Source organism: Cydia splendana, chromosome 19, assembly GCF_910591565.1.
Source record: "Cydia splendana chromosome 19, ilCydSple1.2, whole genome shotgun sequence".
NCBI lineage: Eukaryota > Metazoa > Arthropoda > Insecta > Lepidoptera > Tortricidae > Cydia > Cydia splendana.
In genome coordinates, this window is record NC_085978.1 from 14,056,667 (window position 1) to 14,083,717 (window position 27,051).

Sequence of the window (27,051 nt, forward strand, 5' to 3'; positions counted from 1 at the left end):
ATACTAAAAGTAAAAATGTACAACTGTCTATCGAATTGCGTTTTTTTATATCGAAAAATTGTCGCGCTCGCTTCGCTCGCGTTTTTGAATAACTTTCTAAGATATGATAAAGGTGACATTCGGGTGCGGATCTGCAGCAGCATTACTATGTTGCAACGTTACTGCTGCAGCACTGTCAATTTTCGTGATAAAATGATGTGACTGATTTCCATACTCAAAGTAAAAATGAACAACTGTCTATCAAATTGCGTTTTTATATCGAAAAATTTTCGCGCTCGCTTCGCTCGCGTTTTCAATAATTTTCTGAGATATGATAAAGGTGACATTGGGGTGGCGACTGCAGCAGCATTAGGTACTCTGCTGCAACGTTACTGCTGCGGCACTGTCAATTTTCGTGATAAAATGATGTGACTGATTTCCGTACTAAAAGTAAAAATGAACAACTGTCTATCAAATTGCGTTTATATATCGAAACCTTTTCGCGCTCGCTTCGCTCGCGTTTTCAATAACATTCTAAGATGTTTATGATAAAGGTGACATTCGGGTGGCGACTGCAGCAGCATTATGTACTCTGTTGCAACGTTACTGCTGCGGCACTGTCAATTTTCGTGATAAAATTATGTGACTGATTTCCATACTAAAAGTAAAAATGTACAACTGTCTATCGAATTGCGTTTTTTTATATCGAAAAATTGTCGCGCTCGCTTCGCTCGCGTTTTTGAATAACTTTCTAAGATATGATACAGGTGACATTCGGGTGCGGATCTGCAGCAGCATTACTCTGTTGCAACGTTACTGCTGCAGCACTGTCAATTTTCGTGATAAAATGATGTGACTGATTTCCATACTCAAAGTAAAAATGAACAACTGTCTATCAAATTGCGTTTTTATATCGAAAAATTTTCGCGCTCGCTTCGCTCGCGTTTCCAATAATTTTCTGAGATATGATAAAGGTGACATTGGGGTGGCGGCTGCAGCAGCATTAGGTACTCTGCTGCAACGTTACTGCTGCGGCACGGTCAATTTTTGTGATAAAATTATGTGACTGATTTCCGTACTAAAATTAAAAATGTACAACTGTCTATCAAATTGCGTTTTTTTATATCGAAAAATTTTCGCGCTCGCTTCGCTCGCGTTTTCAATCACTTTCTAAGATATGATAAAGGTGACATTCGAGTGGGGACTGCAGCAGCATTACTCTGTTGCAACTTTACTGCTGCAGCACTGTCAATTTTCGTGATAAAATGATGTGACTGATTCCCATACTAAAAGTAAAAATGTACAACTGTCTATCAAATTGCGTTTATATATCGAAAAATTTTAAGATGTTTATGATAAAGGTGACATTCACACTACACACTAACATTCTAAGATGTTTATGATAAAGGTGACATTCGGGTGGCGACTGCAGCAGCATTAGATACTCTGTTGCAACGTTACTGCTGCGGCACTGTCAATTTTCGTGATAAAATGATGTGACTGATTTCCATTCTCAGCTGAAATGCAGCAATGACGTCACTCATTTACCAAAAAAAATCAATGTAATCTTGATGACCCTAGGGAGAGGGGCCACCATGGTCTAGAAATACTTAGGGCATCAAAATATCTTAATCCGGCACTGGTCGTTTGCGGAGTCAAACGATTTGGGACTCGCATTTTATACGCATTTACCATGCCTTCCCGAAAAAAATCGAATCATTCGCGTAAGTTTCGCAACGCATTGAGGTTACAAGGGGCACGTGGTCTTCCTCAGGAGTCTGAAGAAGACCACGGTAAGTGGCGCTCTAGCCAGGCAGGCCGCTTCGTTTTCGCTCGCGCGCGTATACCTTACTGTATCGTCCGATATACACCTACTACTCTGTCGTTTAAATCCTTAGAGAATATAACCAACGGAGACGCCATGTCTATAATTTTCGGTACAAAATAGTCTGGAGTTTTTTGCGGGGGAGGGGCACATCAAATGTGTACCTACGTAACGTAAACATAGTCATGTCAGATAAACGTCGGTTGACCATTGGCCGCCTATTTTCGACAGAGGGGAACGCCTGTTAATGACCACTCCGTTTGGTTATATTCTCTAAGTTTAAATCACGTGTAAAATTTGAATAAGGGCGAATAAAACTATTGATTTTGGAGTGTAGTTTTATTTAGTGGTACCTAATTGTAAAATATTTTATCTGGACTTCAGTCCTCTAGCATATCCATCTGTCAACTTTACTTCAAGTTCCGCCTCCAGGGGAGAGGGAGAGAAATTAGGATTAGAAATTAGCCGCTTACTGACACAGACCGAATTACACGCGGGCGGAGCCGCGGGCACAGCTAGTTTTATTCATAAATTTATAATGCGCATGGCGCTCTTTTCATTGTTAACAATGTTAACATTGTGGTTGTTTCTTCCCCTTCCAAGCAATAGACGACAGGCGCAAAAAAAAATATTCTTTATCTAATTTCAGAAACATCTCCTTCTACCACGTAATGCAAATGGCAGCCGAGCAAGACCCGAAGTTCAAGTTCGAAGCCAGCGAATGGCCGAACGGACATTACGTCCACACACTTGCCGGACATAAGGAAGAACCGATGGGCTATCATTACTGGTTGCTGTACCGTCTGACTGAGATTCCTGACCCGGCCAGCCCGCCTGGCAACCAGCTTGTGGCTCCAGTTGGTAAGTATCCTACAAACTCCTGAAAGTCCTGAACCCTTTCTTCATATCTTACTACTTGAACCTTTATGTCGTAAGCCCCTTGTCTGTTCTGTCATATCTAAATGGTTATTCTTTTCCCTATTTCAGGTGTCGACGACCTCTTGGTAGAGGATGGGGAGCATTATCTCTTCTGGTACAAGAAGCTGTAAATCTGTATTTTCCTTTGCCGCGCTATCAGCGGCTCTTAGATCGTAGGTATCTTGAAGGACTTTGCTAGAAACTTAATAGTATTTTAACGGAGGCACAAACCAAGCAGATAAATAATTCGTTCGCAATTATCAATTTTTCGGAACTTATGCGCAGAATATCAAGAAAATAAAACATTGTGAGGAATCCGGGCTAATTCCAATACCTATGGCCTAGATATCCCTTTAAGTTAAAAGGTCACATTAACATAGCCGTAGTTTTTGTGAATAAAGCATGTGTCGATGCTTGGAAGTGAGAAGACAAGGCCCGGACTCACTTAGGATTAAGGAAATCTAATACCAAAAGAAATCTGCAAATATCAGATACTGAGTACATCTACAGTTTGCGTCCGTGCGCTTAGGATTTTTGTGTATGCATGTGCATTGCAAGATTGTGGATTGTAGGCAAGGGGGAACCAAAAAGGCAAGTAGAAAAGGGGAAATCCTGAAATCCCTCGCAACTCGTGCGCAAACTATAGACACATCTTGACCTCTAATTTGCGAACGAAATGTTTGACTTATCTGCTGTTCTTATAATAATAGTATCAAATTAGGATCTAGTATTTTCTTCATTATACCGGCTCATTTAGTATTTAAACTATTTATTTCCTTGCTTAGGATATTGACAAGTTGTGACGCATACCAAATCTTTAGTGTAGTCCTTTAATTAAAAGACTTAAGAACTTAATCGATCCAGCTCTTAAAATCATTTCAGTAAATAATGTCGTTAAGGCGATTTACATACTGACACCGCAATATGCCACAGAGAGCGGCGGGACTAATTTAGCAATGTATGCATTCGTTTTTTTTAAATACCTATAGCACGCCCGACAGTTGCACCCCCGGTGTGAAAACCACCTATGTATCATTCTGTGGCGGATAGTGGTATGAGTGTGTGAATCGCCTAAGAAATAATAGCAACAGATTTTAACTTATATGGTTTTACAATTTTTTAGATAAGAACAATATTTTTTATGTAAATATTTGTGTCAATGTTGGTACCTATTTGATTGTAACTGGCAGTACTTTTTTTCTAATGTTGAGACCTACAAGCCTGCATGGTTGTATACCTACAAATCCAAACAAAAGGTGTTGGCGAATTGGTTGTAGGTAAGTACCGTTGTACCTACTAAAAAATTACACATCAGTTGGATAGATTTGACTTTCTAAAACTAGACTCTATGTCGCATGGATTTAAGTATAATTTCGAATAAATTTGTTATACATATATACGTGCGTTTATATGGTATTAAACAGACAAAATAAAATATAAATCTCTAATTCTTGCTTTGTTGAGGTTTTGTTTTTTTTAAGAATTATTAGTTTCTTTACTTAAATACTTCAATACTTAGGTATCACTTATTTAAATACATTTTGTACAATTTACAGTGACTTGTATTGTATTGTTTTACGAAAATCCATATTTTACAATGGTATTTTAATTGTTAAATCATAACCGATAAGTAAACATAGCAAACACTGTTTAGGAATTAAAACTATTAATAGAAAATCTTACATAATTCTGATATCATCATTTTTATACTTCAAAATATTGATGTTACTGTTAATATTGTCATTCTGATAGAAATTGAGTTAGTTGGGCAGTATGTACATTAGCTCTATAGAAACCTACAGTGATCTTTCCTTATATTGTGACTATGGAAATAATTTATTGCTGCCAAGCAATTCCAAGCTTTATATGGCTTTAAATAGCTGTAGGGTCAAGGCGGGAACAGTGGCTCAACGCAAACAGTGGCTTAGTCATACATATGCATACACTGTAGCACCCTTAGGTACGTGTTAGAATAACCATTGCTAGTCCAATTAAATTTATTCGATTACTGAATATTTCTGCTGTATTAACAGGGAAGCAAATAGCCTCTCTCATATTGGAATTAGGTTGAGTGAGCCACTGTACCCGGCTATTTTTTCCTTACCCTACCATAAGCTGCAGAAAAGCGACTGAAAAATACCGTTTGGTATGTTCTATCGCTTTTCGGTAATCCGACCACTAGGAAAACATCGTGAAGAGACGTACAGGCAGCGCAGCGTAAAAAATTGTGCCTACGCCAATTCTTTGGATTAGGTAGGTTGGCGAGTCGGACGAAGTGTAGTTGAGATGAGATTGACTTCTCAATATTGTGGAATATCATTTTCACTCACGTTTCCGTATGGCAGTAATGAATTAATTCTATTAGTGGACATTTGTGTGTAATCTTCAATAGTAATAGAAATTAATAATCATTTTAGATGAGACTGAAATGACTCAAATATTAAGTGCATTAGTATGACGTTTTTATTGTACCTACTGAATGGTTCTTAATAATAAACTATTATAAAACTAATGTTGTTATTTATTTAGCCTAAAAAACCACGCCCAATAAAGCCACAAATCCCGCAAAGATATTAAATATACGAACATTAAAAGAGGAAACTTCTTATAAAAAATCGTTGAATTTGAACGTTAAATCCACAATCATTAAGATTGTCTCTTGGAATGCCTTTTAGTAGGTATTTTTTCTATAAGTAGTTTTTTAGCATTAGAGATAAGACTAGACGCGATTTGACGTGTCTTTTAATTGAAAAACGGTTTTTATAAATCAGTAACTATTACTTATGAAAGCAAAATAATCGTAAATGATTCATTTTTGTGCGTGTTTTTCAATAAAAAGACAAGTCAAGATTATTTACCTCTTTTCTAATGCTAAAAAAACGAACTAAGTATAAGGAATATATTGAAAGCTTCGGAAGCCGGTGTTGCTCGAAGATTGAAAGTAAACAAGTTTTAAGATCCAACGTTTATTAAATTTGTACAGTTTACAGTAAACACCAAGTTGTCACGGTAGGCACAGTCAGCTACAAATATAAGGTGACGTCCAAAGTGGTCAAATATATCGGAACACGTATTAAGGAGTGGTCCGGAAAAAAAGTAGCAGCACATTATGTGGATTTTTCATTTTATTTTGTAATAATTTGTAAGCAGTTCATTTCTATACCTAGTGATCTGTAGATACTATTATTTACAATTAAATACACTCGTATTTAATACAAAAGGGTGAATTAGAGTTTTCACGTTTTATATTACATCTCTCATGACACTTTTTGAACAGTCTTTTGAAGGAAATTATAATGTATTTCTCATACACATCGTTTTTTCTAAAAGTTTGATAAGCGAAATAATGCATTATCAAATTATTTTTCGTTCTATATAAAACTTTTTTTATTTGGCTTCACTTTGTGGTAGTTTCATAGAATTTCTACTTTTGTATATTTGCCATTTTTACATAGCTTTGTCTTCCATAGGAAAGAGGAGAGATCTGTCAGAGGTTAGATTGGAGAGACTTCCTAACTACCCAAGATAAATTCCAGTTTATTGGAATAGCTAATTCGTTAGATGATGTTCTTAAAAGCATAAAAAAAGTTATGAAACTGGAACTTCATTTGTGGCGTTGTAGAAAACGGTCAACAAATATCATCAAATTGTACTGTTCAAAAAGTTACAAAGTACATTGCAATAAAAATGAGAAAACACAAACAATTTCATATTTATCGATATTATTTTATTTTATATTTTTACTTTATGGTATAATTAACTAAATTACAAAAAAAAGAAATCCGCTTCATAATTACAAAAAAAATATACCATATAATTCACTGCTACTCTTTTACTGGACCACTCCTTACATATTTCTATGGCATCATAAGTGTGTCACGATATAATTAGCCACTTTCGCCGTCAATATATATTAGACGCTGTCTGTACATTCAATACCTAAGTGCAGGAAGCTAATACAAAACATCTCATACAATGCCTCAAAAATGGAAAAATCTCATATCCTCATAAAAATATTGGGTAGCATTTATCATACATTTAATTTTTATAATATAGTTAGATTAGTGCTTAGGTTCATAAGAAATTTAGTAAAATGTTTTTTAAAAACATCTTCAGTGTTTAAATTAGGTACACAACCTTTCTGAATGATATCAAAAATAACATAGTTTTGTGCTTAGGTACATAAAATGTTTCCGTAGATCATACAAATACATATACTCGTATGTTAGATAATTAACCCTTCGAACACCTATAACGCCTAAAGTCGACCACAGAGCCAAGAACGCCTATAAGTGTTATGTCGTATGCTGTCAATGTTAATGCAACCTTAAAGCTTTCAAATAAGGTTTACATTGGCTAGTTTGCGCCCATAATGTTGGCGTATGAGCGACGATTTAATAGTTAGTCAAACCTAACTCTACCACATAGCAGCGAAAAAGTAGTAGTACAAAGACAGCTTCATATACAATTTAAAGAAATTGAGGCCTATCCTAATAAGGGATCTCTTTCAGCTAACCTTCGAGTAGATGAGTGGAAAACTCTAATTAGATAGACAAACTTACGGAATGTAGGTACCTACATTATAAAGTATGACAGCGCCACTATAAGGCATAATTTCATAGGAATTTGACCTTCATGATTTGACGCTTCCACACTCCGTGGCTTGTCAAAGCTTAGATGGACTCTTAAGACTTATGGCGTTCAAAGTGTTAAAGGAGCTGCTTAAAAATAATTCTCACTCTGTAACATAGTAACGATTACTCAAAATTGTGCTGCTATATCTCTTTACCGATTGCAAAAGACAATTTTAATAGGTTAGGTACTACAGAATATGATCTGCCCACCTTACTTACTATTCTTTAACCCAGCGGTCGGCAACCTTTTAGCAGCCAAGGGCCACATAGCAGTTAACGAAGTGGACGCGGGCCGCACTTTGTTAATATTTATGACTTTATCAGACATTGTCATTTGTCAATATTACATACAAAATAGCCAGGGAGGCTCGCGGGCCGCAAGTGAGAGGTTCGCGGGCTGCATGCGGCCCGCGGGCCGCTGGTTGCCGACCGCTGCTTTAACCCATTCAGCGGTAATCACGACACGTTGTCGTTTTGCCTTTACCAAGCATTTCCGCTACATACCGGGAAACCCATGTTATCGGTTACGACGTAGCGCTACGACCGTAGCTCAGCGGTGAATGTGCAAAAAATGACGGGTAGTCGTAAAATAATAATCCTTTTCAGGACCGTCTACAAAGTATTCCAATCTATTATATCTATTGAAAATAAAGAATTTACGTGCTATGTAAAAACACTATTGCAACATTCTGAAATCAAATTGATATTCGTTAATGAATGACACTTTCATCAATAAGCTTAAATACATTGGTATATAAAAGTACATAAGTACACTCAGCGACAGAAGTTCAGCGACAATTGCCCCTGTATCAATTTGAGCAATCCGAGCACTTTTGTTACTGACTGTACATTGAAAATACAACATCTAAACCCAACATAACCAAATTACACATGGAGTCTATTACATTTACACTACATTAAAGACTCGTTATTCTCATTAACTTTTACTTCAATACATTATGAAAATGTTCTCGTAAAATGGTCAGCCATCCTAAACATAAGCAGCAGATGTAGTGCATAATTGTTTTCCATCGTATTTTCTCGGAAACGTTCGTATTTGTCATGCTACTTCGTCAATCTCAGTACTTTTTGTACCGAGACTGGCTGAAATATCAAGACACGTTCGTACGTTGCCGTGACTTTACGTTCACGTAGGCACGTACGCTTTGTAATATACATATCCTTATGAGAGACGGCACACCGTTTGCGTGACGTGTGCGTGCACGGTTCCAATCATTTAGCGCACGCACACGTGCATGTCTACTACACACACGTAGCCGGTGTGCTCTGTCCTAAAGTGTATTTACCTTATTTTAACCTCTTTTTATCCACTCACTTTGCTTTTAGTACAGTCGGTTCCCTAACATAAGTAGGTATCCACTTCTATACAATTAGTATGGCGATGTGGGTACTTAAGTTGGGGCACCGACTGTTCCTGTAGTCAGCATCGCCATCGCTCTACCTAGGAAATGGTAGAGTTCAAATAACAAACAAATGAGTTACGAAGTATACTTCATTTTACTAACTACAATACAGGAAGGCTCGCCATTTTCCCGAGAACCGATTATGAACTCAATCACAAAGAGATAAGACTACATTTCGTTTGTATCAACGGTGCATGAATCGAGGCAGTACATTGTTACCCAATTTTCAACTCTAATCTTCGGTGACGAGAGTTAAAATTTGTTTGGGTTCATATTTACAATTACTCTAAGGTTGTAAATGGGTGCTACCAAATTTAAAAATATTATAGTGCTACAAAAATTGTTACGTGTTTTTACGTTATATAAGAATTTAGAGAAGTTAATCAGGATTTTAAATAAAATATATTATAGCTAAGTATTATTCTTAAATATATATAAAAAAAGAGTTGAGGATATCCGTTTTTGCAGAAAAATATGTAATGTATAAATAACTTCTCCATATTCTTCAAATACATATTGACTGCCTAGTACAGTCAAAGTCAAATAAAATTGCTCAGATATATAAATGTTTAAAAAACTTACTTAAATATAAAATAAGTAAATCCATACTTTAAACAATACATAAATGAAAATATTAAGTTATTTGAGGACGCACATATTTGACAATAACTGTAAACCATCATGTTCACAGCCTAGCTAATACTATACTACCCACCGAGATAAAAATATTATATTTATACAGTCTGAACTTTTAGGTAAGTATTGAAATTAATTTAAAAACAACTAGTACAGGTACAGACTACAATTTCAGTCGTCAAAGAACATTTTACTCGTCTCTTATTTTTGTCTAACAAATATAAAAATTAGTTTTTTCCAAAAATTTTATTTTTGGTACAAGCTTTTATCGCTTACTGTACTTTTCTTTCCACAGGCAACTAATACTCATCGAGACAGTTCTAGCAACCACAAACACAATTAGGTTGCGTTGTTTTATCAAATTATCACACAGTTCCTATGGCCACCTCCTGTCTCCATCATCATATCAGCTCGATGGTGCCATAATATTGCATTGACACCCGACTTAATCGAGACAGTTCTAACAACCCCAAACACAAATAGGTTGCGTTGTTTTATCACACAGTTCCTATGGCCACCTCCTGTCTCCATCATCATATCAGCTCGATGGTACCATAATATTGCATTGACGCCCAACTTACATATGTATGCGAATTTTCAGCTTCATCGGACACAGGGAAGTGGGTCAAATTTAACTTGCAAGATTTGACCCGTACAAACATACATAAGCTTGTAACTAATCGAAATGGAGAATATTTTTTTGTATCTATGGTAGTATTGATGGAAGAATCACTTTGTTTTAAATTCCTTCAAAATACCTAAAAATACAGACTTAAAGACCCCTAACCACAGATTTCTTATCTTTATTTATACATGTAAAGGGGGTACAAAACATCAGGCTAGCTAGACAGGTGAATATCTGAATATAGTGCCCAAAAATATTATATACGAAACCTGTATTGCAGTCAAAGATGTCTTATTTATAAGAATGATTCCGTACACGGCGGGAAGAAGTTGATAACTCGAGATATTTTATTGAAGAAATTTGAACTTAAAATAAAATCACATAAATTCAAATTCCTCCAATGTTTTCTCGCCATTTATCAACTTATTCCCGTCGTGTACGGTCACGGAATTATAGCTACTATTAAATCAATCTGGAACTGCTGAAAACGAAATATGCTGCAAATAAATCTAAATATCTAATTAAATGTGTTGCGAGTTACGGTAATTCATAATTTCTGAACATATTGGTATTTGATTATAGATTAAAAAGCATGTAGGCGGGTCCACGCAGAACAAGGCGCCTCGCGAAAAGTTGCAGTTTAGAATATGCTTGTACCTAGGTCCGATTTATATACCAAAATATTATACATAAATTATATTAGACACAACACAGTACTAAAATCTGTTTAACTGTATCATTTTTAAAGGCAACCTTTTGCCTAAAGTACAAAATCCGCAACAACCTGATCTATGTTGGTCTAATTTTGATACCACTCAGTAAAATTTACTCGTACTTATAATATGTTAGTGCCAGAGATGGGAGCCGATATGAAAATGACACCAAAAGCGACATCAGGCGGCTTAGCACGGTCGCGTTTTTATCCCTTGTCACCATGCCTGTCACGTTCTAACAAGTATGTAAGTGCGAAAGGGACGCGCATAGTGATAGTCGATAAAAATGGAACCGTGCTGAGCCCGCAGTTGTCATGTTGAAATCGAAGCCAGTCTACGTGATAAAACACGGCATTTGATCAAATAATATAATTTCCATAAAAATTATATCAAAATAAAAGGATAAAATAAATATGGAAAATTCACTGCTATTTTTTTCATTCAATGGTGTATTCAATAATGTTTTAAATAAAAATCATGTCATAGAAAATAAATTGAACTATTTATTTAATATTAAAATTATCATAAGTATCTCACAAATCTCTCAGATAGTGGAAATAATCAATAATAATAAAAAAAACAGTAAGTAGGAAGAAATTGGATCTAATAAATAACAAAATAATAAATCAATAACACTCGAAATAAACCTCATTTTCACAACGTTTTTAATACTAAACACAGTTAAAAATCACTGTTTTAAAAGTTTTCATAAAAAATATGAAACTCGAATAAATGACCAAACGAAGACAATTAAAACAACCAATATTAACCTTTTCGATACCAACGACAGATATATATCCGCAGGGCCAACGCCAAAGACGGATTAACGCGTCACAGAACACAGTGCAACATAGACCTACGTGCATATGCATAAAGTTCAATTTCAGTTTTGACACTTCGGTGACGTGGCGTCCGAGTGACAGCTTTTGTGTTTGACACGGCGGGAATTGATTAAAAATTGGTCGTTTAAGTGTGCCTACTAACATTTTGTACTCCAAATAAAGTTTTAGGCAAAACGTTCGAATACTTCGCAATTACACAACTTTAAATGCATAAAGTAAGTAATATATCTAAAAAGTTTCACTTATCATATAAATACACAAGACCGTTAATCAAAATATTAACAGGTTTGCGACGTCAAATGTTTTGCCTAAATACTCATGTCTTCTATTTTTTCACTGATACTGATGTCCTTAGAAGGTACTTCCTTTTCACTCGCTACTATATTGGCTACGTGCACGTAGGTGGCGCCCACCAGGCGGCTGAATTAGTTATATGACTCATGACATATTAGAGCACAAAAACCCATGTGCTTGTAGCTCCCCCAACATGCCTCGCATAGCCAATAGGCTATGTTGAATACTTAGAGCGTGTTTACACTTTGATCTCGGCGAGGCGATTCACAATGGAAGTGTAGGCGAGCCCTAACGCCCAGGAGACTTCGTGTCCGTTCACTTTCTTGAACAACTGTTAAACAAAAAAATAATACATTTATCAAAATGTTTTAAAAACATTATATTCTGCATCTGTCGAGCGACAAATGTCATATATCGATGAGAGCACGATGCATTCTAACTATATATATATCGCTCTAACTGTGTCCTTGTAACAGCGACAGACAGAACCTGAAATCGATGCAGGTGAATAGTGGACTAAATTAGAGATTACCGGCGGAGGCGGAGTACATATAGACGGCCGAGCGTAGCGAGGTCCTATAGGGATACGAGGCTGACGATCCTTTTTCACGTAGATAAATAGTAGACTTCATTAGAGATTATACGATAAGTAGTTATAAACGGCCGAGCGTAGCGAGGTTGTATAGGGAGATGAGGCTGGCAATCCCTTTTCACGTCGATATACTGCATTTCTCTATAAAATCAGATCTAAGACAGTAGATTACTCACCGAGACAGGGGAGTGGTCTGGTATTTTATACCCCTGCTGTAAGAGCGCCAGACAGAAGCTGAGGTCGATGCAGGCGAAGGGTTGCTCCACGTTGCTGGCGCCGCACGCGCGCAGCGCCGCCTGCCGGTACGCGGACACGGATATGGTGCCGCCTTTCATTACATCTACAAAAAAAGGTAAAATTTAAGTAAATATAAGGGGAACTATGTGGCGATCCTTGGAGGAGGCCTTTGTCCAGCAGTGGACGTCTTTCGGCTGAGATGATGATGAAGGGGAACTAAGGGTGCAGTTACATGTTATGTAGCAACTTTTTGTTTCATGTAATTCAGCATATTCGGAAGGAGGATTCAGGGACTGGAAATTAAGGAAGTAACTAACTAATATGGCTCAGCGACCTAAAGGAGGTCTTGGCCGCCGAAACAAGAGCACGCCACTTATCCCGATCCTGCGCCGCTTCCTGCCAATTATCGGCTTGAAGGCCTTGAAGCTGACGCAGACCCACTTCTCTCCCTAGCGGTGTCTGGGCGAGGTGGGGTGGGTGAGGGAATAACTCCCACACTAAATTTGTACGGGAGCGCTTATGTGTGGTGACCTTGATTATCTTATCCGTCTACAAATTGAGATGGTATGTGGGTTACAGCTCACAAAGTGACTAGTTAGTAGGCTTACCAATAAGTCCGCGTCGGCGGCCACCTCATAAAAGATCATGGTGGCTACTTTTCCTTTGGGCGGGCTCTGCGGCTCCCAATCAAGTGCGGCCTTGATATATGAGCTATTTTGTAGCAGCACATAGTTAAAGTGGGAAGTTATACTCACCAGAGTGGGATAGATATATGTACTCACCGATGAGGCCGGCGTCGGCGGCTACCTCGTAGAAGAAGCTCATGGCGGCCACCTTGCCTTTGGGCGGACTCTGCGGCTCCCAGTCCAGCGTGGCCTTCACGTACGAGCTGACTATTCTGTAGCAGCGCTCGAAGGCCGCTTCGCGCTTCATGTTCGCTGGGCGGGAGGCTCCACTGCAAAAAAATAAACAGATTTTTTTCTACTCCTCGACTTTAATAGTTGAATCCATTCAAAACTTTTTGAGTTTATCGCGAACATACATACATACAGACAGACAGACAGACAGACGCGGCGGGCGACTTTGTTTTATAAGTTATAAGGTGTAGTGTTATGAGGACACCTAAGTATAGTCACACAAAGTCATAATAAGAAAGGGCCGGGAATGTATGTGCTGCTGAGACCGAATGCTACCAAAATTTATTTCCTTACAATAGCTAGGTACTGACACAAACTGTAGTACTTAGACCGTCTTACCTGATGGTGTATTCCACATTAGCATACGTCCACTTCTCCCCCGACACGATGGGCTCGACACACACCGACGTGATGTCCAGCGTGCCGTTGCCAGACTCCGTTTTGAAGATATAACATACCTGATAGTGTATTCCACATTAGCATACGTCCACTTCTCCCCCGACACGATGAGCTCGACACACACCGACGTGATGTCCAGCGTGCCGTTGCCAGACTCCGTTTTGAAGATATAACATACCTGATAGTGTATTCCACATTAACATACGTCCACTTCTCCCCTGACACGATGGGCTCGACACACACCGACGTGATGTCCAGAGAGTCGTTGCCAGACTCCGATTTGAAGATATAACATACCTGATAGTGTATTCCACATTAGCATACGTCTACTTCTCCCCCGACACGATGGGCTCGACACACACCGACGTGATGTCCAGAGAGTCGTTGCCGGACTCCGTTTAGAAGATATAACATACCTGATAGTGTATTCCACATTAGCATACGTCCACTTCTCCCCCGACACGATGGGCTCGACACACACCGACGTGATGTCCAGAGACTCGTTGCCGGACTCCGTTTAGAAGATATAACATACCTGATAGTGTATTCCACATTAGCATACGTCCACTTCTCCCCCGACACGATGGGCTCGACACACACCGACGTGATATCCAGAGACTCGTTGCCGGACTCCGATTTGAAGATATAACATACCTGATAGTGTATTCCACATTAGCATACGTCCACTTCTCCCCCGACACGATGGGCTCGACACACACCGACGTGATGTCCAGAGACTCGTTGCCTGACTCCGATTTGAAGATACCGTGACGCGCCGCGTACATGCCTAGGCCCAGGTAGCTGGAAATATATCAAAAATAACTAGAGTTAGACCAAATTAAGTAGCCGCGATTTTGATTGCACAGACTGCAAGGGTTATTTAAACCAAGCCTCGGAAACCGGTTAAATTTCCAATTATCATGTACTTAGCGCAAAACCTTTTAATTTGAATTTTGTTCGTAAAACCGTTATTTTTAAACCGGTTTTTAGAAGAACGTTTCCATAAAGTTCTTGTCAGATTAACCGGTTTCGAACCATCAAAGCCGATTTCTTCCTATGTCGGTGTCTTTGTTTACGCGATTACAATGATGTTCTTAAAACGCTTGCATTATTTTGAACGTTCGGAGTAAAATCGAAATAAACCGGTAGTTACCGCTATTGCCGAGCCTTGATTTAAACTTCATAATTTCATAGAAGCAAAGAGAATAGAGTGTATAGAGACGGATTGTCAAAGTAAATTATGTAGCCACTGTAAATTTACTGCCATCTTTCGACAGAACATAAAACTGTTAGAACGCCATTTGACTTTGATCCTTATCCTTTCACTGGTATGTGTTAACTTATTAAATATTAATATTAACGCCATCTACTCGACTATAGGCCAAAGGTATGGTGCAATATTTTCGAGCGATGGCGCCATAACCTTCAGCCTACTCTCGAGTAGATGGCGTTAATACATATTAATATTGAACAAGTTGACACATCAGTGAAAGAATAATGCTCAAAGTCAAATGGCGTTCTAACAGTTTTAATCGTCTATCGAAAGATGGCAGTAAATGTACTGTAGCTACATAATTTACCATGACAGTAACACTATTTCAAATTCGTTTGTCGTTACGAGGTTTAAATGCGCGACAACCACAAGGTTAAATGTACCTGTGCGTGTATACGGTGAGGTTGGCAGAACTGGTGGGCACGAGGTGTAGATCCTTAGCCGGGAACTTGGGACTATCGTGTGGGGACAGCTGATATGTGATCTGCGTGGAGCCCCCGCCCAAGTCTAGGGCTGCCATCGTTTCACCCTCCATTATATCTGAAAAAAAAAGTCATTTATAATGTGACAAACCAATTTAGTAAATAGCAGAAGATTAAAAATCCTATACTCATTCCTTTCTTTAGAGTAGAAATATGACGTTTTCAACCAAAAGATACCTTATTGTCGGTTGTCATGATAAGGTTGATTCCAAATTAAAGGTACATATATGGAAATAGGGCCTCATAGATAGCCGACAATAAGTACCCTTTTGGTAAAAAATCGCACAAATAGGTACTTGCATAAGAAAAAGACTGTATGATTCGCTCTGCGCAGGTTAATATCTGGGGGCAAATACAATATTTGGCTACCGTTCTTCATCAATTCTCATCTACTCAAAGGTTAACTGGAAGAAATCCCTTAAAGGGATATGTTCGCCTTTGTACTGCCTATCCTGTGCCCTAAATTTGTGTTTTGTGTTTTTTACAATAAAGAGTTTATACATACATACAATATCTAGGGGCAAATACCTATGTCCATTACGTCCAAGTGTTAGAAAGGATTCTATAATTTTATAATGTCTAGTTAGACAGTATAAGTTTATATAGAGTAGTTAAGAGGAAAATATGGCTACTGACAAAAGGTACTTTTTTCATACAATTTCCATAACGGGAGAAAACGTTTTCCACTAAATAAATCTTAACATATCACTTTGATTTTGATGTCGATCGCATCAGCCTAATATATTCTAGGTTTATAGGTTTCGCTTTAAAAAACAAAAAAATTGTATTGCACATTTTGAAAAAAGGATAACCTATAAACCTAGTTTTCCATTGTGTCAATAACCTAGGTACTTAAAAAATCATGGAGAATGGAAAATATTTAGAAGTGGAAAAACGTTTTCTCTTTTTGTATGGACGATCACGTGCAATACTTCCCTCTTAAACGCGATGGACATGGACAACCCAGTTTTCATACATTATATTTCTACAAAATTGAGCTTGACTGACTTTACGATGCTAGGATTTTTATATTTTTCCAAGTTCAACTTACAATGAAATGGTCCGGGCACAAGATCGGATGACCCTGCATTCAAAAAATACTAAATCTTCTATATCACTACGCGTTATAAAACAAAGTCCCCCGCCGCGTCTGTCTGTTTGTGTGTTTGTATTGTTCACGATACTCAAAAACTACTTACTGAACGGATTTTCATGCAATTTTCACATATCAATCAATCAGTGATTCTTGAGGAAGGTTTAGGTGTATAATTTGTTAACCCGTGCGAAGCCGGGGCGGATCGCTAGTACATCTTATAAAACAAAGTCCTCATCGCGTCTTGTCTGTTTGTATGTTCGCGATAAACTCCAAAACTACCGAACGGATTGACATGCGGTTTTCACCTATCAATAGAGTGATACTTGAGGGAGGTTTAGGTGTATCATTTTAATTTGTTAAGATTTACCCGTGCAAAGCCGGGGCGGGTCGTTCATCATAAAATCAAGTTTAAAGGGAAACAAGATAAGCTGTTTAGTGTTTATTTCTCTTCGTTTTGTTATTTTTAAAATGTGTTAAAATTTAAAAAAAACCGCATAAGTGCGAGTCGGACTCGCCCACCGAGGTTTCCGTGCTTCTTAGTATTTGTTGTTATGGCGGCAACAGAAATACATCTGTGAAAATTTCAACTGTCTATCACGGTTCATGAGATACAGCCTGGTGACAGACAGACAGATAGACAGACAGACGGGCAGTGGAGTCTTAAAGGGCCCACAGATTACCAGTTCGCCGGACGATATCAGCCAGTCAGTTGTTCGGAGCTGTCAAATTTTGTGTTTAACTGACAGGCTGATATCGTCCGGCGAATGGGTAATCAGTGGGCCCTTTTAGAAATAGGGTCCCATTTTTACCCATTGGGTACGGAACCCTAAAAATATGTTACTTACTGTGGAGCAGGTTGATGGTGTACCAGATGAATATACCTTCATCCGCGGGATCCATAATCTCTATACCAGCGCGTGTGTCATACCCCAGCCTGCGACAACGATATTAAATTAGTCATAGAACTTGAACAACACAATGTTGACGGGTTAGACATTAAGTTTTTTTTTTTTATACTTATTATTATACTTAGAACATTTTTACACAAATTGACTAAGCCCCACGGTAAGCTCAAGAAGGCTTGTGTTGTGGGTACTCAGACAACGATATATATAATATATAAATACTTAAATACATAGAAAACACCCATGACTCAGGAACAAATATCTGTATCATCATACAAATAAATGCCCTTACCAGGATTCGAACCCGGGACCATCGGCTTCATAGGCAGGGTCACTACCCACTAGGCCAGACCGGTCGTCAAAAGTTATTGTTACTATAGAGAAGAAATACCAAACAATGAAATTGTCGCAATCACAACCTGTACACCATAGAGTGCTCACTCCATACATCAGTTTTAGTACCAAAACGACTATTATTTTCGTAGTCGACATCTAGCATCGAGTAGCGGAATTAACAGTACTGCTACTGGACAATAGATGTTGCATCGACCGAAAAGTCTAATGCTCAACAATTTTCAGCTAATATTATAACCGGATTAACCGGAACTCTATTTTCAATTCCTTCTGCTTTTAATATTAGTTGTAAATTGTTGTTCAATACAATTTACGTGAGTCGCGACACAAGAGAATTATAGTATCAAGTAGCGGTACTGATAATTCCGCTACTCGATGCTAGATGTCGACTGCGAAAATAGTAGGCGTTTTGGTATCAAAACTGATATATGGAGTGAGCACTCTATTCTTACTATATTTATCTATGGTCTAGACTAAACCACTGCGTATTTTATGATGTATCGCTATTTTAAGGACGCTGGGCACGAAAAATGCCGTACATTGACCCGTCTGTTTCTATCTCTATCGCACTCGCATAATAAAATTGCTGTCCCACGCCGATGATGCCACTTTGCTAGCGGGAAATCAATATAATTATGCGCGTGCAATAAAAATAAGAAATGGCAAGTCAATGTACGAAATTCTTCGTTCTTACTTTAGGATGTCGGTACATGGGGAGACTGGTGCATGATGGAGACTGCTCTGTTTAAGCTAACACGAGCTATTATACTTTGTAACTTTATTTTTGAGTTTAATTACAGTGAGACGCCTCATTCCGCTCTCGTACGTTTCTTTTCTCTTAATGGATGTGTTAATTATACAGGATTTTGACTCTTGGAGACCCTATACATCTCTAAGGATAATTTGATTTGACTATAATATGGCTACAAATATAATGACCACCAAAAAATACTTTGGTACCCTAAATAAAAAAATCATGCTTACAAAAAAAATTACTGAACACCAAAAAAATAAGGCCTAAAAATACAAAAGTACCACCATTTTAATTACGACTGCACTTCAAATTGTATTCAAATACCAAATATATTGAATGATCACCAAAAATCATTAATGATCACCAAATCTTGAAGACCAAATTAATGCGATATTTTCACCTAAATAAACCACTATGATTACCAAAAAATTTATACATATTACCAAATAAAGTAAACTGATGCCAAAATTACTAGCCCCTCCCGCTCAACCCCCCGTTTGCCCGCATCGCATATCTACCTAACCTAATCTACTTTTCTAGTAGCATTTCGTTATGCTACTAGAAAAGTAAGTTAAACTGCTATCAGTTAAGTGGGTTAGGTTAGCACTGCGACCCTTACAGAAACGAAATGGTACTAGAAAAGTAGGTTAGGTTAAGTTTCAACTGCTACCCATACAGATACGAAACGCTACTAGAAAAGTGGGTTAGGTTAGGTTTGAACTGCGACCCTTACAGAAAAGAAATGCTACTAGAAAAGTGGGTTAGGTTAGGTTTGAATTGCGACCCATACAGAAACGAAATGCTACTAGAAAAGTGGGTTAGGTTAGGTTTGAACTGCGACCCTTGCAGAAAAGAAATGCTACTAGAAAAGTGGGTTAGGTTAGGTTTGAACTGCGACCCTTACAGAAACAAAATGCTACTAGAAAAGTGGGTTAGGTTAGGTTAGAACTGCGACTGTTACAGAAATAAAATGCTACTAGAAAAAGGTGACGAAGTGGATTAATTAATTTAATAGGATAACGATATATTAAATATTTGCACATTTTTAATTAAAATGTGGTTACAATTTTTGTGATCATTTACTATTTTTGCGTTTACAATGATTATTTTGGAGTCATTTGCTTTAGTAGGATAGCAAGATTTAAAAATTGGTTTTTACATTAAAATGGAGTTCTATTTTTGGTGGTCAGTTACTATTTTTGGGTTTATAATGATTATTTTGTTGTCATTTTCTTTAATAGGATAGCAAGATGTAAAAATTTGGTTATCATTTCACATTAAAATGGGGTTTGAAATTTGGTTATCATTTTATTTTATTTTTTATTTTTTTATTTTATTCATTTTAGGGATAACAAACAGCTATACAATACAGTGTTACATTTAGTAGTAGAATTAAAATTAACTTAATGCATAACCAACGACATTATCCACGGATTACAACAAAATTATGCAATGGTTGGCACAAAAAAGGGAAACTGATAATTATTTGATGTACATTGTAGGTACCTACTTATTTAAACAGGTCAAAATTATGTGCTAAGTTAGTGACGTCATGCCTTATAAATATAACAAATATGTAATGAAAAAGTTTGCTTAGATCAGATGCAGATACAAAGCTTTAACTTAAACTAAATTAAACTTAAACTAAATTAACTAAACCTAAATTTCACTTAGGAGTTTTAAAGGAATCTAAGATAGCATATTTAAACTTAATCTCGGGTAAATGACATATATCTAAGTGGGTAAAGTGTTGGTTATACGTGGTAAGTAGCCTGCGGAGAGGCGCACGCGCGCCGGCGTTGGTGCGGCAAGTGGCCACCGCGAACAGTCGGTACGCGCGCGTGTCTCGGCGGTTAACAGTTCATCATTGACTATTTTTGGGTTAATAATGATTAGTTTGGTGTCATTTCCTTTAAAAGGATAGTAAAATGTAATAAAATTGGTAATCATTTCACATTAAAATAGTGTTATAATTTTGGTGATCATTCATGATTTTAGGGTGGTAAAATAGATTTTTTGGTATTAAATTTTACTAAATCTGGTGTTCAGTTAAATAGCAGCCCTATAATATAATCTTATAGTTCTGACACCTAGAGACATTTACACCTCTAAATATTATAGTTGTAACACTACTACCACTACCCGCCAACAGATGGCGCTACTGGTACCGCAATGTACACCACTCGCGGTGCAGCGCAGCCGCTGCACGATGTAACTCCACGTCTACCAATAGATGGCGACGCGATCGAGATAGATCTCGCTAACGGTTGTACGACGTAGAAACATGACCCTCCAACATTGACCGAGGATTATTTGGTAGAAATGCAAGTAGGGACTTCGGTACCGCACGCTACATACCTTCACCTCTGTTGAAGTATCCTAGTGTCTGTGCCGTAGTTAAACTTACTAGCCTAGCTCGCGCCTACCTCGTTAGGTCTTGCTCGGCAAGTAAAGACTAACAGTAGTGTAATAGCTCCTAAGTTTGATAATACACGCGCTAAGTACCTAACGTCGGCTTTTCGTCTTCGCCCTTACCTCCCCGTCCTACAGTGGCGCCCTCTGTGAGGCTCGTCTACGTGACGTCATCAGCGCTACGAATTGCTACGAGACGCGTGACGTCATCAGCGTGCTACGACCGCTACGGGATCCGTGACGTCACGGGCCTGCTACGAACGTTGCTACGCGAGACGATCGACCGGCAATACTTTAATGACCGGAAGGGGTGAATCTTCGAAGATAAAAAGTCCTACTTACGTTACGCGTTCCGACCGCGTTACCACTATCAAACGAACACGCACCAAGATGCTATCGTCAGAGCAGTTCACGCAACTTTTGGAGAGGATGCCAGTGGCACCACAACCAAACAGGGGCTCTTTCATTAACTGCAAGTACACATATAGTGGAGAAAAGGATGCTGAGGTTGTAGAAGCTTTCCTCTCGGCAATAAACATCTACAAACGCTCTGCAGACATAGGTGATGTGACAGCCTTGAGCGAACTACCTCTTTTACTCAAAAGTGAAGCTGGAGTTTGGTGGTTGGGAGTCAAGAACGACGTGACCTTGTGGGCAGATTTAGGAACACGTTTGCGTGAAACTGCGCACCCGTTCGAGAAGCGTACCAGATTTACCTTGACGACACAATCTTACCTCCAACATCAATCTACAACTAGACCAGAACGATTCATGTCCTATTTGTCGGGACGACTGCATGGACATAGGGGAGAGTTGTAACACTACTACGTCTACTACCACTACCCCCGCCAACAGATGGCGCTACTGGTACCGCAATGTACACAACTCGCGGTGCAGCGCAGCCGCTGCACGATGTAACTCCACGTCTACCAATAGATGGCGACGCGATCGAGATAGATCTCGCTAACGGTTGTACGACGTAGAAACATGGGGAACACCCAAATATTCCGAAATATGTTTTTCCGACTTTCATAACCTCGATTTTCATAATCACGATTTTTTATACGTCCGAAATATCGAAATCACGACTTTGAAAACCACGAAAGAAGAAAATCACGACTGCGCTATTTCCGAATACTTAAAATCCGATTGTCATATGAACGAAAACTTAAAGTTCCGATTTTTAAAAAATCCGAATTTTTTTTTCCGAATTTGTCTATTCTGAAAAATCATTGACCGATCGGAAATAAAATAATTCGGAATTCAGAAATTCGATCTACTGTAAACTCGGAATAATGAAATTCCTGATTTTCAAAACGGAAGTAATTAAGGTCAGCCGTTTTTAAAATTGATCTGCTGCTACCTTTACAGAAACCAACTGCTACTAGAAAAGTGGGTTAGGATAGAACTGCAACCTTCACAGAAGCCAACTGCTACTAGAAAAGTGGCTTAGGTTAGAACTGCGACCTTTACGGAAACCAACTGCTACTAGAAAAGTGGGTTAAGTTAGGTTAGAACTGTGACCTTCACAGAAACCAACTCCTACTAGAAAAATGGGTTAGGTTAGGTTAGAACTGCGACCTTCACAGAAACCAACTGCTTGGTAGCCGTTGGTTTCTGGTGAAAAGTGGGTTAGGTTAGGTTAGAACTGCGTCCTTTACAGAAACCAACTGCTACTAGAAAAGTGGGTTAGGTTAGGTTAGAACTGCGACCATCACAGAAGCCAACTGCTACTAGAAAAGTAGGTTAGGTTAGAACTGCGACCTTTACAGAAACCAACTGCTACTAGCGAAGTGGGTTAGGTTAGGTTAGAACTGCGACCTTCACAGAAACCAACTGCTACTAGAAAAGTGGGTTAGGTTAGAACTGCGATCTTTACAGAAACCAACTTCTACTAGAAAAGTGGGTTAGGTGAGGTTAGAACTGCGACCTTCACAGAAACCAACTGCTACTAGAAAAGTGGGTTAGGTTAGGTTAGAACTGCGACATTTACAGAAACCAACTGCTACTAGAAAAGTGGGTTAGGTTAGGTTAGAACTGCGACCTTCACAGAAGCCAACTGCTACTAGAAAAGTGGCTTAAGTTAGAACTGCGACCTTTACGGAAACCAACTGCTACTAGAAAAGTGGGTTAAGTTAGGTTAGAACTGCGACCTTCACAGAAACCAACTCCTACTAGAAAAGTGGGTTAGGTTAGGTTAGAACTGTGACCTTCACAGAAGCCAACTGCTACTAGAAAAGTAGGTTAGGTTAGGTGAGAAGTGCGACCTTTACAGAAACCAACTGCTACTAGTAAAGTGGGTTAGGTTAGAACTGCGACCTTCACAGAAACCAACTGCTACTAGAAAAGTGGGTTAGGTTAGAACTGCGACCTTCACAGAAACCAACTGCTACTAGAAAAGTGGGTTAGGTTAGGTTAGAACTGCGACCTTTACAGAAACCAACTGCTACTAGAAAAGTAGGTGTAGATTAGGTTAGAACTGCGACCCCTACAGTAAATAACTGTTTTAAAAAAATTAGGTTTAGGTTACGTTAGAACTGCTACCCCCCGTAGAAACGTAGGTACCTTTATTTTTTAACAAAAAATTCGGAATATCGTTATTCGGAATTTAAAAAATAGGAATCACGTCCAATCGGAATTCAAAATTTCGGAATTATGACAATTCGGAATTCGTGATATCAAAAATCGTAAATGTTAAATTCGGTGTTTCTCCCTATCGGAATTGTTATATTCGGAATTATGTGGTTCGGAATTTAAAAAATCGTCGGTTTTACTATTCGGAAATATAAAACTTCGTGATTTTCATCGTTCGGTAATTACGACAATCGGAATTTTGATGGGTCGAGCATTTAAAAATAGGAATAATAAAATTCGATATTTTAAAATTCGGCATAAAATATTTCGGAATTATGTAGTGTACCCAGAAACATGACCCTCCAACATTGACCGAGGATTATTTGAGAGAAATGCAAGTAGGGACTTCGGTACCGCACGCTACATTAGATATGAGCGCCGCGCCGGCGCGCCGCCGCCGCCGACAAAATTTTCGCGCCGCCGCCGCCGACGCTGCGCTATCGGCGTGGCATCGGCGTGACCTTGTTAGATAGTACTACTTTCAGAATCAGAAATATATATTTTATTTAGTTTAGATCTTTAACAGCGCCAGTCTGAATAGCTTATAGACATTCAAAAGGTATTGTAAGTTGTAACTTATTGTATAATAAATAACTAAATAAATAAATAAATAATTATAGGTCCATATAATTAAAAAATATTGATGGTAAATTCAAACTTTTCTGTTTGGTAACCGCGCTAGTACTGTTAGGGCAACGAAATGACTAATTTTTCCAGCTGGCTAGCTCATCCGTCATCATCTCGGCCATAAGACGTCCACTGCTGAACATAGGCCTCCCCCTTGGACCTCCATACGTACCGGTTGGAAGCGACCCGCATCCAGCGTCTTCCGGCGACATTAATACGGTCATCTGTCCATCTTGTGGGTGGACGTCCTACGCTGCGCTTGCTAGTCCGTGGTCTCCACTCGAGCACTTTTCGACCCCATCGGCCATCTTCTCTGCGTGCTCATCCGTCATTCACCGCGAATTTAATCATTGCAAGCATGGATTGAATGTCTTTAAAAGGGGTTAATTTCAGATATTAAGTGTTTTCACGCCCAAAGTTCCGGCCGTTGGCTTCGCACGGAATCACGGAAGGGCCTCGGAAACGGAATCTGGTCTCATATAAGCTTGGCCATGAACCCCGCACAAAATGATCGGTAATAGCCGTTCGGTCGATTTGGCTGAAATTTTGTGAAAATATAGCCTCTAATACTCTGATCAACTGTGTGAAGTTGCAACTTTAATTAATGACTAGTTTTTAAAATATGACTATTTTTATGTTCAATATTTTTTACTTACATTATAATTCTTATTAGTTAAGGTACACTGTAGCAACCTGGCTTATTATTATTTACGTGGCAATATCGAGATAAAAAAACATCATTCGAAGGTTCAAACTATTTTCACACCGAATTTCGTCTGGTTCCGTCCTAGTGTGAGCGTGGAGAACTAACAAACTCGTAGGTATGTAGCTACATTACGGTGCTAATCTGTACTAGTTACAATTAATTGATATCTGATTGGTTTTACAGGGCTATCTTTGTGCATTCAATGCATTAAGTATGGTATGAAGCGAACTTAATGATGGATACTTCACATTTTCTTCGTATCGGGCAAAACCTAAAAACCATAAGATTGCTGTAACGTGACCGCATGTACCAAGGGTTCTTGCTCCACTTTTATACGTGCAAAAATAGCCTAAGATTGGATCTTCACCTCTCCCGTTATTATGTTCTTCATCAAATGCAATCCACACATAATAAAAGGTTGCGTTTCGGAATCTTGATGTAGCCCTTATTTTAATAAATCCTGGCTCATTGACGTTTTGATATATGTCGAAATATCGCTCGTCTTCGTCTTCCGCTGCTAAGTCGTTATGACGCAATGTACTGTCTTGAATATATCCTGGAGACAGTTTCACTTGATATGTTCCAAATGTGACCGAGTGCAAATACGCCAGGTCTAACCGTGGAAACAATGGTATTTGTGCAGCAGTTAGTGGGGTCCATCGTGCTCTTCTTCGGCCAAGGTTTTCAGCTTCAATTCGTGCCTGTACAACATTAATGTCGTCGACAAGTTGTAGCATTTCATTAGCTAACTGGACATTACCATCTGGAATTGTAATAGGTCCATAGTATTTATTTATAATAGCTCCAGCTATTAAAAGAAATGTGTTTAAATTCGGAATATGGGATGTCGAAATCATACGGAAAAGAAGACGAGCGCGTTTTCGACATAGATCAAAACGTCAATGAGCCAGGATTTATTAAAATAAGGGCTACATCAAGATTCCGAAACGCAACCTTTTATTATGTGTGGATTGCATTTGATGAAGAAAATAATAACGGGAGAGGTGAAGATCCAATCTTAGGCTATTATTGCACGTGTAAAAGTGGAGCAAGAACCCTTGGTACATGCGGTCACGTTACAGCAATCTTATGGTTTTTAGGTTTTGCCCGATACGAAGAAAATGTGAAGTATCCATCATTAAGATCGCTTCATACCATACTTAATGCATTGAATACACAAAGGTAGCCTTGTAAAACCAATCAGATATCAATTAATTGTAACTAGTACAGATTAGTACCGTAATGTAGCTACATACCTACGAGTTTGTTAGTTCTCCACGCTCACACTAGGACGGAACCGGACGAAATTCGGTGTGAAAATAGTTTGAACCTTCGAATGATGTTTTTTTATCTCGATATTGCCACGTAAATAATAATAAGCCAGGTTGCTACAGTGTACGTTAACTAATAAGAATTATAATGTAAGTAAAAAATATTGAACATAAAAATAGTCATATTTTAAAAACTAGTCATTAATTAAAGTTGCAACTTCACACAGTTGATCAGAGTATTAGAGGCTATATTTTCACAAAATTTCAGCCAAATCGACCGAACGGCTATTACCGATCATTTTGTGCGGGGTTCTTTCAAGCTTTGCTTTCTCGCAGCCCAATCTTTGGCCTCGCATCGCTCGCATAGAAGTAAAACGCTATCTGAACCTCCAAGTTTTCGGCCCTGTTTGGAGCCTAACTTTCGGCCTTACTTTTAAAATAAATGCTTGGTCATTAGATCTTCTCCGATCTTAGCTTCACTGCAGCACGGCCTTTAACCTCG

At 38.5% G+C, this 27,051-nt stretch overlaps 2 protein-coding genes across 4 annotated transcripts in view; one reads left to right on the forward strand and one right to left on the reverse strand.

The window, feature by feature from the left end:
• The window catches only part of LOC134800060 (uncharacterized protein CG3556), a 225,875-nt gene extending 222,705 nt beyond the window's left edge, over positions 1–3,170 (forward strand). Inside the window, exons 10-11 of one of the 3 annotated variants that reach the window (XM_063772518.1) lie at positions 2,454–2,665; positions 2,792–3,168. In XM_063772518.1, coding sequence (XP_063628588.1) covers positions 2,454–2,665; positions 2,792–2,853 — 274 coding nt within the window. In that variant the 3' untranslated portion in view covers positions 2,854–3,168. Of the gene's footprint in view, positions 1–2,453; positions 2,666–2,791 lie in introns of all 3 variants that reach the window. The other 2 variants (XM_063772517.1, XM_063772519.1) reach the window with 2 other exon arrangements.
• An 8,718-nt stretch (positions 3,171–11,888) lies between these two features.
• Positions 11,889–27,051, reverse strand: part of LOC134800111 (nucleoside diphosphate phosphatase ENTPD5) — a 30,775-nt gene continuing 15,612 nt past the window's right edge. Inside the window, exons 7-12 of the mRNA XM_063772585.1 lie at positions 17,732–17,820; positions 15,692–15,848; positions 14,690–14,836; positions 13,502–13,674; positions 12,659–12,822; positions 11,889–12,221 (exon numbers count right to left, since the gene is read on the reverse strand). Coding sequence (XP_063628655.1) covers positions 12,129–12,221; positions 12,659–12,822; positions 13,502–13,674; positions 14,690–14,836; positions 15,692–15,848; positions 17,732–17,820 — 823 coding nt within the window. The 3' untranslated portion in view covers positions 11,889–12,128. The remainder of the gene's footprint in view (positions 12,222–12,658; positions 12,823–13,501; positions 13,675–14,689; positions 14,837–15,691; positions 15,849–17,731; positions 17,821–27,051) is intronic.